General features: G+C 37.0%; 1 protein-coding gene across 2 annotated transcripts in view; it reads right to left on the bottom strand.

Moving 5' to 3' along the window:
- Window positions 1-1591: 1591 nt before the first annotated feature.
- Window positions 1592-15180, bottom strand: part of LOC132605027 (long chain base biosynthesis protein 2a-like) — a 29598-nt gene continuing 16009 nt past the window's right edge. The window contains exons 3-12 of one of the 2 annotated variants that reach the window (XM_060318347.1): window positions 10421-10509; window positions 9991-10136; window positions 9452-9576; window positions 9193-9286; window positions 8604-8767; window positions 8032-8193; window positions 6993-7119; window positions 6550-6716; window positions 5796-5903; window positions 1592-1872 (exon numbers count right to left, since the gene is read on the bottom strand). In XM_060318347.1, coding sequence (XP_060174330.1) covers window positions 1783-1872; window positions 5796-5903; window positions 6550-6716; window positions 6993-7119; window positions 8032-8193; window positions 8604-8767; window positions 9193-9286; window positions 9452-9576; window positions 9991-10136; window positions 10421-10509 — 1272 coding nt within the window. In that variant the 3' untranslated portion in view covers window positions 1592-1782. The remainder of the gene's footprint in view (window positions 1873-5795; window positions 5904-6549; window positions 6717-6992; window positions 7120-8031; window positions 8194-8603; window positions 8768-9192; window positions 9287-9451; window positions 9577-9990; window positions 10137-10420; window positions 10510-15180) is intronic. The other variant, XM_060318348.1, reaches the window with a different exon arrangement.

The raw sequence follows: 15180 nt of genomic DNA, 5'->3' as shown, positions 1-15180 counted from the left end.
AGACGAGACACGCATCAGAGTTAATGATAAGCTGGAGATTTGGAGACAGACCCTTGAGTCTAAAGGGTTCAGGTTGAGCAGGACTAAGATAAAGTACTTAGAATGCAAGTTCAGTCATTACTCACGAGACGGATGTAGAATTGAGGATTGATACTTAGATCATCTCCAAGAGAGGAAGTTTCAAGTATCTTGGGTCTATAATCCAATAGAATGGTGAGATTGACGAGGATGTTACACATTATATCGGAGCGGGGTGGATGAAATGGAGGCTCGCACCCGGTGTTTTGTGTGATACGAATGTGCCATGAGGACTTAAAGGTAAGTTTTATAAAGTGGTTGTTCGACCAGCTATGTTGTATAGGACGATATGTTGGCCGGTCAAGAACTCGCACGTCCAGAAAAAGCAAGTAGTAGAAATGAGGATGTTGAGATGGATGTGTGGGGCATACTAAGAGAGATTGGATTAGGAACGAAGATATTCGGGACAAGGTAAGAGTGACCTCCGTGGTGGACAAGACGAGGGAGGCAAGACTGAGGTGATTCAGGCATGTGAAGAGGGGATTCACAAACGCCCTAATGAGGAGGTGTGAGAGGCTCGCTATGGTGGGTGTGGGGACATGTAGAGGTAGAGGTAGGACGAAGAAATATTGGGAAGAGGTGATTAGACATGATATGACACTCCTACAACTCACTGAGGACATGAACCTAATTAGGAGAATATGGAGGTCTAGGATTAGGATAGAAGGTTAGTGGATAGTCGTGCTTTTTTCTAGTTTCCCTTACTAGTTTTTTTTTTTTTTTTTTTTACTATTGTTTTTCGATTTTATAATTACCTTTTGTGTCTCTTTAGTTTGCTTATTGTATTATTTGTTGTTGCCACCGTTCTTTTCTCCATTATCCTTTCACTGTATTTTCTTTTCATACCTGTTTGACAGGATTTACTCGAGCCGAGGGTTTATAAGAAACAACCTCTCTACCTTCACAAGGTAGGAGTAAGGCTGCGTACACACCACTGTCCCAAAACCCTAGTTGTGGGATTTCGCTGGGTATGTTCTATTTTGAAATGTTTCTACTTGTTAATTATTGTAATTTAAATTACAATGATTCCTATGTAGTTTTCAAATTTTATTTTATTTAAATTTTTTTAAGGATTTTATGTTCGAATTAACTGTCAGAATTAAGAATTTGACTCTCAAAATTTAAACCGTGCCACGTAATTGAGGTACAAAGTATGCAAAAAACAGAAAGAAATATAAATGTTCAACGCCTAATACTAAAATTAGTATGGAAAATACTCGATTTACCCTTCCTAGTAGTAAATAATCTGTTTATGATGTTAAGTTCCGTTAGATATTGGACTAAAAATACATATTTATTTAATTGAAGATTAAACTAACGTGCTTAATTATATATCACAGAGATCAAAATTAAACTTTAGCAATGACCCAAGTCAAAAGTACTATTCTCCCATAGTAAAATGAATCCGCTTGACAAGTATCTATTTTATTATTTCTTAGAGTATTTTAAAATTTGAAATTTGTAGTGTTAATCATTACTTATAGAAGTAAAGCATCAAAGTTTCACTAGATGGAAAATTTGTCAGTTTAGTTATATAGATTAAATTGGATTTTTTTTTTTTTTGTCAAACAAATAATTAACTAATTTAGAATATTTTAATTCTAAAATTAGAACGTAAGTTGTAGTCCACTTTAAAGTTTTAATACATAAGTTTAGAATTAGTAATTCCGTCTTTTTCAAAGCAATAACACAAAGCATCAACTGTTAAGCTTTGTTTTCTTCCAGCAGCTGCTTTTTCTTGGGCTCAGCAGACAAGTATTTAATACCCACTAGATCACCAACTCTGCTGATAACCTGGCCAAAAAGCAAGAACTTTTCAGTAACTAGCAAGCAGTTACATTGATTTTCTTCCTCATTAGATATACTACAGTAACTAATTAGATAATAATATTTTCACCAGAATATATAATTGAGACACCTATATACGTTTTCCACGTTATGATTCTTGTATAAGAGTTCTAAATACATAAAGATAACAAAAAGCAAGGTATCTCAGTGTTTAATTACTCCCTCTGTAACGATTTATGTGACAGTTTTCGATTATCAAGAGTTATGTAACGACCCGTTTGGTCGTTATAGACTTTCCGACATTTTTGCCCTTTTCCGAGCTTGGTTAGTTCGCTTTTGACCGGACGGAACAGTTGGTACGCTTCTCGAGGTGTCTAGATCGGATTCGGGCAACTTTTTGTGAAATTGGGCTTAAGTGAAAAATAGTTGACCCAAAATTGACTTTTGGGTAAACAGGCCTTTTTCGAAAATCCATCGATTTCGATAGGTTCGGATGGTCGTTTAGAACGTGTGTATATCTGGTTCGGTTCCCAATACACTCGGATGCATTTTGGAACTTGGGTTGGGAAATTAGAAATTAAGGTATCGGGGGTTGACCCGGTCAACAAGACCTCCATTGGAAATTCCGAGGCCATGAGCACGTTCGTAGCGTATTTTGTGTGGGTCTGTGTATGTGGTTTATGAGCAGATGGCCTCGGGAGTGGTTCGGGATTTCGTTTGAGACTTAGAAAATTTGGTGGGATTCTGGTACCTGCATTGGCGGCACCAATGCCGTCCCAGCGGCGCCGCTGTTGCGGCGTGATGGCCTCTGCGGCGGCCAAGTGGGATTTGGCCCAAACTGCTGGGACAGTCTGTTGCAGCGCCGCCGTTACGGCCCCGTTACCGTCGTGGCAGTAACGGGCCTGTTATTTCACTAAGTGTGTTTTAAATAAGCCCTTAGTCTATCATTTAATATCATTTCGAAAAGTGAGCTAGTAGGGATTGTTTTAGGAAGTCATTGAAGAGAGCTCTTGGTGGTAAGTTTTGCTAATCCCTTCACTAATTCTTTGTTCCTAATCATCATAGATTCTTTCTTCCTTAGAAATTATTTAGTAATGGATGGCGAAAGTGGGTTTTGATGAATGTTCTATCTAGGTTTATTAATGATGAAATTGATGGGGTTTATATACTAGATTTTGATTAATCTAAGGTTGTTAATCACTTATCTTCCATTATTAGAGTTAAATTCTTGAATCAAAGAGTTAGGGTTTATACCCAAATTTGGGGGTTTTGCTTGAAATCAGAAATTGGGTCTATTCTTGAGTTAAATCAACAATTAGTAGTTGGGTTATGATCACCTAGTGCTTAATTTGATACTTTGCTCTCAAAATTTTTGTTTTGGCCTTGTGGGCCTCGTTTCCCCAATTTCTAGGGTTGGGCTTGACCTAAACTGAAAGATAGCAATATTAGTATCATTCTTCATGATTTCTAATCTAGATTTCGATTATGCTTAGACTACTTTGGTTCTGAGGCTTAGCAGAAAGGCAAGGCAAAGTAGTGAGTTGTAGGTGTTTGCGGTTCGACCATCCAAGTAGGTTATGGCTTACCCTTGGTGAGACTTCGTGTAGTGAAACATATATTTAGATGATATTGTGTGGAGATAGCATGTGAACCTTTGGGTATGAAGTTGGGTTGGATATTGCCTTAGGTTGGGCCCTGTTGTGTGTTTGGGGCTAGCTACCCCGTTGTGTTGTGATTTGATTATTCTATTGTGTTGGCTTGATGCCACGTGTTGTTAGTAGATATTGGAATCTGTCGTTCCATTTTGATTACGATCTTGTTGGCATACCCACTGTTGGTACTTGTGACTCTCATGATATTGTTGGCGTACCCACTGTTGGTACTTGTAATTCAGATATATTATTAGCGTACTCATTGTTGGTACTTGTGATATTGAGCATGATTATTGGTGTTGATGCATGCATTGCACGCACTCTCATTCTTCATGATATACTGTTGAGATACTGATGATACTTGATGAAACACTGTGATGAGCTGGGCTCGATTTTTACTTAAGAGACGTGAGAGTCCGATATTCAATGTTAGTTCTGGAATCGTGGATAGAGTGAGTGTATGGACTCCGCGGGTCCCCCAGGGCGGTGTCGGTGAGAACCCCTCGTGGGCAAAGATCCGAGGTCCCGTCTGTCTGTTGGTAAATATCCGGGACGAGTGGCACTTAGACTTCGTGAGTCACCTTGGGTTGTGCTACCGAGATGTCGATATTTCCGTCCGGAGTACATGTGTACACAACATTTGCATGACATTGCATTGCATCCATACATTATTGCATTGCATTGCCTCACGGCTTGATTTGGAGGTGATTTGATTTTGTATTTGTGATGTTGGACTCAGACTTGATATATTGAGACTTGGTGCGATTGGGATTAGATGCTTGACTTAGGCGATGACGGGTACTTGACTTCTATTATGTTTGACTTATACTTGTTGGTTTGTCTGCCTATCTTGCTTTATTGTTTGAATTATGTTAGCTATGCTTAGTCGGCCGATGATGCCTACCAGTATCGTTGTTTTGTATTGACCTGCACTTACTGCATTCCTTTATGAATACAGAGTATCAGGTTGGGTCTGCTTCCATCTCTCGTGGCTGATCGTCATCTTCAGCTTTGTTACGAGTTTCCAGGGCGAGCATGGACGTTAGCTGCCTTAAAGACTCATCCATTTTATGTCTTACTTTTGTTATTCTAAGACATAGACAGATTTATGTAATATTGTTTCAGACTTGTATATTTTTCATTAGATGCTCTTGTATGACATAGACTAGACCCTGGGGTATTTTCCTTATTCCGCACTATTCTACTATATACATTATCGTTAGACCTACGTATTTATTCTTTTCCATTGCTTGATTTAATTATTCATGTCTTTAGTTATCGTTGGGTTGAGGGTTCGCTTACCAAGGTGGGAAAGGTAAGTGCCCGCATGGCTTAGGCAAAATAGGTCGTGACAAGTTAATTCGACTAATCTTCGAAGTTAAATTGGATTAGATCAACTCAATAGTTTAAAACTAAAATTTACTTATTCAAAAACTATATGAAAAATATTATAACTTGCAATTTTTTCATGTCAATACGTTGAAAAAATATATTTACAAAGTTCACTTACTTTTAATCTCGATAAGCAAAATTGTCACATAAATTGTGATAGAGGGAGTAATTTCTTATTATTGTTTTTCGCTTTTTTTTTTTTTTTTTTTTTGCTTCTTCTTGTCATGAAGATGGGAGTTCCCAATATATGATCAGCTCGTAAGTATTCACAACCCCCACCCCCAATCCCCACCCCAGGATGAATTTGGGAAATATGACCAAAATGTGTCACATCTAAGTGAAACATATTTAATACCTTAGCTCTGGTTCTACACAAGATGAAAAGAATGTATGAGGGGAATATCTTTATCTGGAGAAAGTGAAAAGTGACCAACTCATCTCACTAGCTACCGGTGTGCAAACGTTCAACTAGAGGCAAATCTAAGCTAGGTTTTGTGGGTTCAATTACACCCATTGCTTCCAACAAACAATGTATACACTTAATATGATCACAATTATTATGAACCCACTAACTCTAAATTTCATATTCCCCTATGAATTCAACCTATATATCGCTAACATTCCAGATTCTCTCAGGGCACAGGAAGAACTCTCAATTAAGCATGACATTCAGTAAGTCAAGTCCTATTAGCTTTGTTAACTTGTCGTAGACTCGTCAGTGTATGATGCACTGAGTTGAGAGTTAATAGACAAAAAAGTAGAAAATCTTCTAATTGAAAAAGATTCTAGTAAAAGCCAGCTACATGAAGTCCATAACGAGAGTAGAGCGCATAAGAGAACAATCATCAATTGAAAGGGCAAATAAATGCAAGAGCAATTTCTAACCTCTAATGCTTTGATGAGATCTTCCCTTGAGTGGGCAGCAGAAATACATAAGCGTGCTCTGGCCAAAAGTAAAGGGGTAGCTGGAAAAGCAACTACCACAACGGCTACCTATGGTAACAGACAATGCAGTGAGTACTAAAACATGACAGAATACCCAAAGATCCCTCTAAACTTGATGTATTTTATTTAAATCCCCTTAAATTATACTTGGTCTTAATTACTCCCTGTACTTGAATATTTTATAATCGTTACCTGCTAAAATAATAACAGGTCCTAATTATCTCCTATACTTGTCTTTTCTATAATTGTTACCCCTTCAAAAGAAAAAGGGTAAAAGAAGGAAAAATTGGATTGTATTTTAATGGAGGAATAAAGAAGTTATATGGAAGGAGATTAGGAAATGGTATTTTAGATTTTTTTTTACACATCAAAATAATATTGTGTGCAGTTATTTTACATTCTCACGCGCCAAACGTCATTTGAAATCAGAATATCCAAGTACGTGAGGGTAATTCAGACCAGTTATTTTTTGAGGGGATAACAATTATAAAAGAGCCAAGTACAGGGGTAATTAGAACCTGACATAATTTAAGGGGAATTCGATTAAAACGCGTCAAATTTAGGCAGATTTTTAGGTATTCTGCCATTAAAAAATCGATGATATGTAAGTGGAAAAAATCATGAATAGACATTCTTTTCACCAAGAATTAGCTAGATAAGGATAAAGCTGAAATAACAAGAGAAGAAAGTGTACGTTCTGTTTAAGACACTCTCGTGAAAAAGCAGGTAGTTTTGCAATATTATAGAGCATGATGGGCATCACGGGTGAATCATAGTCTCCCAGAACATCGAAGCCCATCTTCTGTAGTTCAAAACGGAAGAAGTTGCAATTGTCACGTAGGCGCGCTATTTTCTGTGCTCCTGTAGTAAGAAAGTAATGATCAATATACCATATTGTTTTACCAACAGTAAGAATCACAATGACATTATCACAAATATACGAGTTGATTTCTCATATGTTCACTCAACTAATAGTTATTATCTCATAAAGTCACGTTTTTTATTGAAGGAAATTGGAATCAAGAAAAAAAAAGTGACTTTCTGAAATAATAACAATTAGTTGAGTGATCATATGAGAAATTCACCCTAAATATATATAATGTAAAGTGCACATAAACTTAAGAAAGAATTTTTTACCTCTATTGGAACCATCTTCACCAAGCATAACCTTAATAGCAGAAATTATTTGTTGGGCAGCTGGAGGTGATATGGATATTCCATGTAGATGCGCTGGGCAAGTGTACTTCAAATATTCAATAAGTTCCTGAAATTGTTGTATTAATGTTAGAACCATATATTACAAATAACACTATCAAATCTACCAAAAGAAGAGCTCCTGAGCACCCTGGATCCAAAAGTGGAAGGTAAATTAGAATAAAAGTAAGGGAAAAGACCAAAAATGTCCCTTACTATTCGAAATAGGTCAGATTTTCCCTATGTTATGTTTTTGGTTCAAAAATGCCCTACAACTTGTCAAATAGCTAAGAAATACACTTCTTACTAACGATTGCTCCAAAACAAGGGGAACAATATGCCATCGTCATTTTATTCTTATAACAAATCCAAGGTCTCCATGTAAGTAAAATCCAATAACCAATGAAGTGTAATGATCATAGGCAGTCCATACACAAAAGAGAAACTATGCACTCCTTCCATCCCAATTTATGTGATATAGTTTGACCAAACATGGAGTTTAAGAAAAAAAAGAAATTTTGAAACTTGTGGTCTAAAACAAGTCATATATTTTTGTGTGACTGTAATTTATGTATCATTTTTTTTTTTTACAGACTAAAAAGGAAAGTATATCACATGGGATGGAGGGACTACATATAATTTCTACATACCCTTGGATAAAAGTTAGCGTAATGTTTGCTTTAGCTGGTCTTCACTGATACGAAATGCGTCCATGGAAACATCAATAGTTCACAAATAGGACCAACTATCGAGCTGTGATATTACAAAATAGCATAGCCAGGATGAAATCTAATGATACTCTAGAATAGCACAGATAGGTTACAACTTCAATTTGATGATGTAATTCAACTAGAAAACCATATGATTGCATTGATCATTATATTTTCTTGAGTCATTTCAACTATTTATTGGCAGAGAAGCATCAAATTAATTATAAAGCTAGTTCAGTAGCATTTCCATAAGAATGATCAAAAAAACATACCTTGGATCCCGCAATATAACCCCCACAGGATCCAAATGACTTTGTGAAAGTTCCCATCATAACATCCACATTTGCATTATCAACTCCCAAGAGCTCACATACCCCCTTTCCGGTTTTACCGACTGCCCCAATGCTGTGAGCCTCGTCCAGATAAACATATGCCTGCAACAAGAAGATTAGACTTACAAATCACTACCAGAAAAACAAAAATTGAATTAGCTATGAATTTTGTCGTTAATCCGTGTTGAATAGCTGTAGCAAACAGAATTTTTGATAATTCGACGTTAATTTGTCGCTAAACATGATTAATGACCGATTTTTTTGTTTAGCTACAGAATTATCCGTCGCTAATTCCTATATTTTAGTAGTAAATGACGCATAAGAAATAAGCCAAGCAAAGCCCAAAAGGTATATAATAGAAATATAGTAGTATGTCCTGATAATAAAACTGAGTGTGGCCCAGAAGTGAAAGATGATTACCGTGTCTGTTAAGAAGTTGAAGTTGTTGTTCTTCTTCGTAGAAAAATCATAAAGTTGTCAAGATGAAAATAGCTTCAATGCACTATATATACCTTGTACTTCTTGCATATGTCAATAATCTCTGAAAGCTTGCAAAGCTCCCCTTCCATGCTATATATGCCTTCCACCACAACAATTATCTTAGTCCACCTGCTATGAGTTCTTGGTTGTCCCTCAGCAATATTCTCTCGTAAAACTTTCTCCAAATGCGACGGTGCTAAAGAAAGAAGGGTTTGAGACAAGATACCTCGTCATCTGAACATATTACTACCCGCAAGGAGAAGGGACATATTTTACTATCATTTAACTTGACACAAAGTTCATGAAAGAAAGACAGACTTTTGAAATTTGTGGTCTAAAACAAATCTTAGACATTTGTGTGGCTAAATCATTTCATTAAGGGTAAAAGAGAAAGTTAAAGTTTAGTTGTTTCTAGTTATAGAAAGGTGAAATTAAGCATTTTATGCCAACAAAATAGCTGATCATCGAGAGGTAAGTTGAGATTGGTAATTACTTACCAACCTCTTAATCACTTTCTTTTGGATAAAACTTTCCCGAATAAACTCACCCTTCTTTTCGGGACATACTAAAAAAGAAAGGTTGTCACATAATTAAATTGGGACGGAAGAAGTAAGTTCTTACTGTTATGTTGAAAAACACGTATGGAGGCTCCAGATCCTCTAGCTCCGTTGATAATAGAGCCATGGTTCAGAGAATCACTAATAATCAAACCACCCTGCAATGATAATATTCGAAGCTAAATAAAAATGAAAAGTAAAACAGAATAATACAATAGTAACTCAGAGAATCACTAATAATCAAAACTCCCTGCAATGATAATATTCGAAGCTAAATAAAAATGAAAAGTAAAACACAATAATACAATAGTAACTCTACGTACCTCTCCTATCAGGACAGGAAGCACGGCTGAGGTTGTTACATAACCCATGCCAAAAACAATAGCAGCTGGTTTTCCAACAAATTTAGCAACATAATCTTCTAATTCAGTATGTAATATTGTGGTGCCTGTTTTAGAAAATAATGATTTATTATAAGAAGAAGGCTCCTTGGTGGTAGAGGTAGTGACGGGAAGACAAAGGAGGAACAAGAAAATTCAAAAACTGAACATTAGGGGAAGGGTCAAATTTGCCTCAAAACAATGCGAAAGATTGTTATTTACCCTCCGTTTTAAAAGATTAATCCTTAATTGCATGACACATGACATCACCGGGTGCTAAGCTTTCACTGTTTTAAAATTATGGCAAATTTTTCTATTTCACATAGCTCAGGGGTAAATTTGACCCCGGTAACGACGAGGGCATAGTTGACGCCAACTAATAACGGAGCACAAATTTGTTCCATTTCGCATAGTTCAGGGGCAAATTTGAGCCTTTTCCCCTTCCGGAGATACGCATATGTGAAACTTTACACCACGCCTACCTCCATCAACACGAGTACTACAAGTGCTTGCGGAAAATGTTTTCAAACACTCAATTATGCGAGGTGAACAATATTCATCAGATGCAGCAAAACCAAGATAATTATACGATCCCAAGTTCAGGCACCTCGAAACTTTTTTCGTCCGCCTGCATAATTTGCATTTCTTTTGATTGAGTAAATAAAAAGCATTTCACTACAGTTACTTCGAATTAAATACATGTGTTATACAAAATTTGGTTGATGGTCAAAAATACATCTGAACTATCACTTTTTTGCGAGTTTCACATCTTAAGTCAGTTATTTTCTTTTCTTACATGAATTATCACCAACTATGTATTAGATCACACCTTTGGTACGTTCAACGAAAAAAACTAGAACACGGTACAAATAGTTAAAATAAATGACGAAAAAATAAGTTATCAATACTCACTTTAGTACTTTGTTGTTGTCATTGGCCACACGGTGCACCACATCAAACCAAGCATCTGGAGGACTACATATTGGTCGTTCAAAACAATCCTGCAACAGTACGACATAAAATTATTGACCAAAGCTGATGTGAAGTTGAGAAGATATTCAAGCCAATTCCTACTCAAAAGAGGAAATAAACAAAAGGAAACTTTTTTTTCTTTGTTGGTTTTCGAATGTGATTGGATTTAGATTCTTTCTAGGAAAGGATTAGACCTGATAGTATAAATGCATGCTAGCTAGGATTTATTAAGGACAGAACATAAAACCTAAGAGTATTCAATCTTGTAACTTACTTCTCCCTTGATATTAATAAAAGTGTCGGCTGTTCTTCGTGGACTAGGATCGCATCGATCCGAATCACGTTAATTACTGTATTTTTATCATTTCTGCGTTGACAATTGGTATCATGTGCCTACAGGTCGTGAGATCTACGAGACGAGGAGACTATGGCATCTATGAAGTTTGAGGTAGCGAATTTTGATGGGCGAAGTAATAACTTCAACATCTGGAAGATCAAGATCATGGCGTTGTTACGGAGAGAAGGATCAGTCTATACTTTGGATGACTCGTATCTCGAAAATACGAAAGACGCCGAGAAGCAGAAGATAGAGATGGATGCGTTTAGCGCAATTCAATTATCCTTATCAGATAGCGTGTTTTGTGAAGTTAGTACCGAGAAAATAGCTGCGACTTTATGGAAGAAACTTGAAAATCTCTACCAAAAGAAATCAGTAGCAACTAGAATGTTGGCAGCGTTGACACACCTTCAAGATGAAGATAGGCACAACTTTATAAGATCATCTTGATGCTTTTAATAAATTGGCTATGGATCTTACTCATGCTGATATTAAAATGGGAGATGAAGAACTAGTGTGCATTCTACTGTTTTTATTATCACCAGCATACAAAGACGTAGTTAATTCAATGATGTACAGTAAGAAGGTTGTCACGTTACTGATGGTAAGACATGCATTGAATTCGGATGAATAAAAGACCATATCAACAATGGTGAGAAAGAGGACCATGGTGAGGGTTTGACGGTGAGAGGTCGCTCGAGCCAAAGAGGGAGAGGCAGATCAGTAGTTAGGTCAAAGTCTAGGAAAAGGGTAAGTAGGAAGGATGCTGAATGTTGGGATTGTCATCAAAATGGTCACTCTGAGAGGGATTGCCCGAATAAGAAGATTGATAAAACAACAGCTAGTGCATCTACAGTTCAGGTAGCTCAGACATCTGAAGAAGATTTTGTGCTAACTGCTTCAATAGATGACACTTAGGCACACAAATGGATTTTAGATTCAACTTGTACCGTTCGCATGTGCTTCAGAAAAGATTGGTTCAGCCCGTATACCGTGTCATGACAGCATCATAAGAACATTGTCTAATGTTCGACATGTTCCTGATATGAAAAAGACTTGGTACTCTTAATAAGCTCGGATATAAGCATGTGGGTGAAGGGGGAATCTGCAAGGTGACCAAGGGTTCTCTGGTCATGTTAAAGGACAAACTGGAGGGTGGTCTTTATGTACTTATGGGTAGCACCATTCTAGGTATTGCGAATGATGCAACCTCACAGTTATCATATGATGACAAAGCTAAGATGTGGCATATAAGATTAGGTCACATGAGTGAGAGGGGGTTGGTAATTTTGAGCAACCGAAACCTTTTGAAATGTGAGAATATAAGTACACTTGATTTTTGTGAGCATCGTGTCCTTGGAAAGCATAAACGAGTCAGATTTAGCACGGGAAAGCACAAAATCGAAGGGGTACTTCATTACATTTATTCAGATTTATAAGGTCCATCTCAGGCTCCATCCAAGGGTGGAAAGAGGTATCTTCTTACTTTCATTGATGATTTTTCACGCAAGGTTTGGGTATACTTCTTAAAGGCTAAAAGTGATGTCTTTGAGAATTTCAAAAACTGGAAGACATTAATTGAAAATCAGTGTGACAGAAAGATTAAGTTTCTTCGAACAAATAGTGGCTTGGAGTTTTGTAATGAAGAGTTTTGACAATTTCTGCAAAATTCATTGTGTAATGAGACATAGAACTATTAGGCATACACCGCAACAGAATGGAGTAGCTGAAAGGATGAACCACACTCTTCTTGAGAAAGTACGATGTATGCTCTCTAATGTCAAGGTGCCTAAGGAGTTCTGGGCAGAAGCATTAAATATTGCTTGTCATGTTGTTAATCATTCTCCAGCGTCAGCTCTTGACTTCAAAACTCCAAATGAGGTATGGTCAGGTAAACCATTTGATTACTCGTACTTAAGAATTTTTGGATGTTCCACATATTATCATATAAGTGATGGAAAACTAGAACCTAGAGCTCGAAAGGTTTATTCATGGGATATGCTGAAGGGGTAAAAGGATATAGAATATGGAGTTTAGATCCTCTTAAGTTTGTAATCAGTAGAGATGTTACTTTTGATGAGGCCTTTATTCTTGATCCTGGAAAGACTTCTATTGAGTTTGCAGGACAGAAAGTTCTTACAACAGAAACGGTGGAGAAAAATGTGAAACTCACCGAGCAAGAGGATCAAATGACTCAGGTGGAGTCAGATAATGAAAAAGCTCTCACACAGTAGTACCTGAAGATGAACCATACAATACAACTACTGGAAGGGACAAACAAACTCCGAAGTCTAATCCAAAATATTATCCTCAACCTTCGCAAGCTAATCTTATGGCCCATGCATTAGCTACTGCCAAGGAGGAAATAAACGATCTGGAATCCTCAAGCTATACATAAGATACTATGTGTGGTGAAGCTGATCAATGGCGTTTAGCCATGACCAAAGAGATGGAGTCTCTACATAAGAAACATATATAAGATTTGGTGATTCTACCAAAGGGGAAGAGAACTGTTGATTGCAAATGGGTCTTTAGAAAAAAGGATGGCATTCTGGGTGTAGAAGATGCTAGATACTAAGCGAAATTGGTTGCTAAGGGCTTTTCTCAGAATGAGGGAATCGACTACAGTGAGATTTTCTCACCAGTCGTGAAGCATAGCTCAATTCATTTGTTACTAGCTTTGGTTGTCCATTATGACTTAAAACTTTGTCAGCTTGATGTTAAGACTGCATTCTTACATGGTAAACTTAAAGAGGTGATCTTCATGAAACAGAAGAAAAAGAAGACCACGTTTGTCAATTGAAGAAATCTTTGTATGATTTGAAACAGTCACCACGACAGTGGTATAAGAGATTTTATGTGTTCATGATTGCTAAAGGTTTCTCAAGAAGTGCATTTGATAGTTGCGTGTATCACATGACAGTGTCTGGTAATTCAAATATTTATTTATTATTATATGTTGATGATATTCTTATTGCTGCTACTAGTATGATAGAGATAAATGATTTGAAGAAACTCCTAAGTAAGGAGTTTGACATGAAAGATTTAGGTGAAGCTAAGAAAATCCTCGGAATGGAGATTCACAGGAAGAACGGTGAGGTACATCTTTCACAGAAGAAGTATATTGAGAAGGCACTTCAGAGGTTTGCCGTGGATAAATGTAAACTTGTTACTTTACCTTTAGCACAACATTTCAGACTTTCTTCTTTGACGGCACCGTAATCAAAGGAAGAGGTGGAGTACATGTCAAAAGTTCCTTATTCTAGTGCAGTTGGTAGCATTATGTACGCTATAGTTTGCACTCGGCCTGATATTGCTCAAGCAGTAAGTGCGGTAAGTCGATTCGTGTATAATCCGGGTAAGACATATTGGGAAGAAATTAAGTGGATATTGAGATATCTTAAAGGCTCTTTGAATGTTGGTATAACTTTTTGTAGGATGCGAAATGAAGGTTTCTCGGTCCTTGGTTATGTGGATTCTGATTTTGCAGGTGATCTTGATAGAAGGAGATCAACAACGGGCTATATCTTTACTCTTACAGTTAGTGCCATAAGTTGGAAGACAACTCTCAAGTCTATAGTTGCTTTGTGCAAAACAGAAGCTGAATATATGGCAGCAGCAAAAGCAATAAAGGCGGCTATATGGTTGAAAGGTTTGGTGTCAGAATTGAGTAGGGCTCAACATTAACCAACTCTAAAATGTGATAGCGAGAGTTCTATTCACTTGATAAAAAAAATCAGAGATTTCATGATCGCACCAAACGCATTGATATCAGACTCCATTTTATTCGTGATGTTGTTAAACAAGGCATAATTAAGGTCTTGAAGGTTGACACAAAGGAAAACGCAGCGGATATGTTGATCAAGGTGGTTCCTCTTGTCAAGTTTAGTCATTGTATGAATTTGGCAGGAGTTCGCATCAATTGATGCGTCAGGATGGAGAACGGCAAGGCATGGTAGAGCTACTAGTATGTACAAGATTTCGATTAGTGTCTCTTGTTTCCTACAAGGAGTTAGCTCATGTAGGCTTAGAGATATTGGACTGAATGACAGTCATATGGAAGCTCGAAATTCATCTCAAAGTGGAGATTGTGAAGTTGAGAAGATATTCAAGCCAATTCCTACTAAAAAGACGAAAGAAATAAAAGGAAACTTTTTTTTCTTTGTTGGTTTTCGAATGTGATTGGGATTTAGATTCTTTTTAGGAAAGGATTAGACCTAGTAGTATAAATACATGCTAGCTAGGATTTATTAAGAACATAACATAGAGCCTAAGAGTATTCAAACTTGTAACTTACTTTCTCCCTTGATATTAATGAAAGTGTCGACCGTTCTCCGTGGACTAGGATCATATCGATCCGAAC

Source organism: Lycium barbarum, chromosome 8, assembly GCF_019175385.1.
Source record: "Lycium barbarum isolate Lr01 chromosome 8, ASM1917538v2, whole genome shotgun sequence".
In the NCBI taxonomy this organism is placed as follows: domain Eukaryota; kingdom Viridiplantae; phylum Streptophyta; class Magnoliopsida; order Solanales; family Solanaceae; genus Lycium; species Lycium barbarum.
This window is presented reverse-complemented; position numbering and strand designations above follow the sequence as displayed.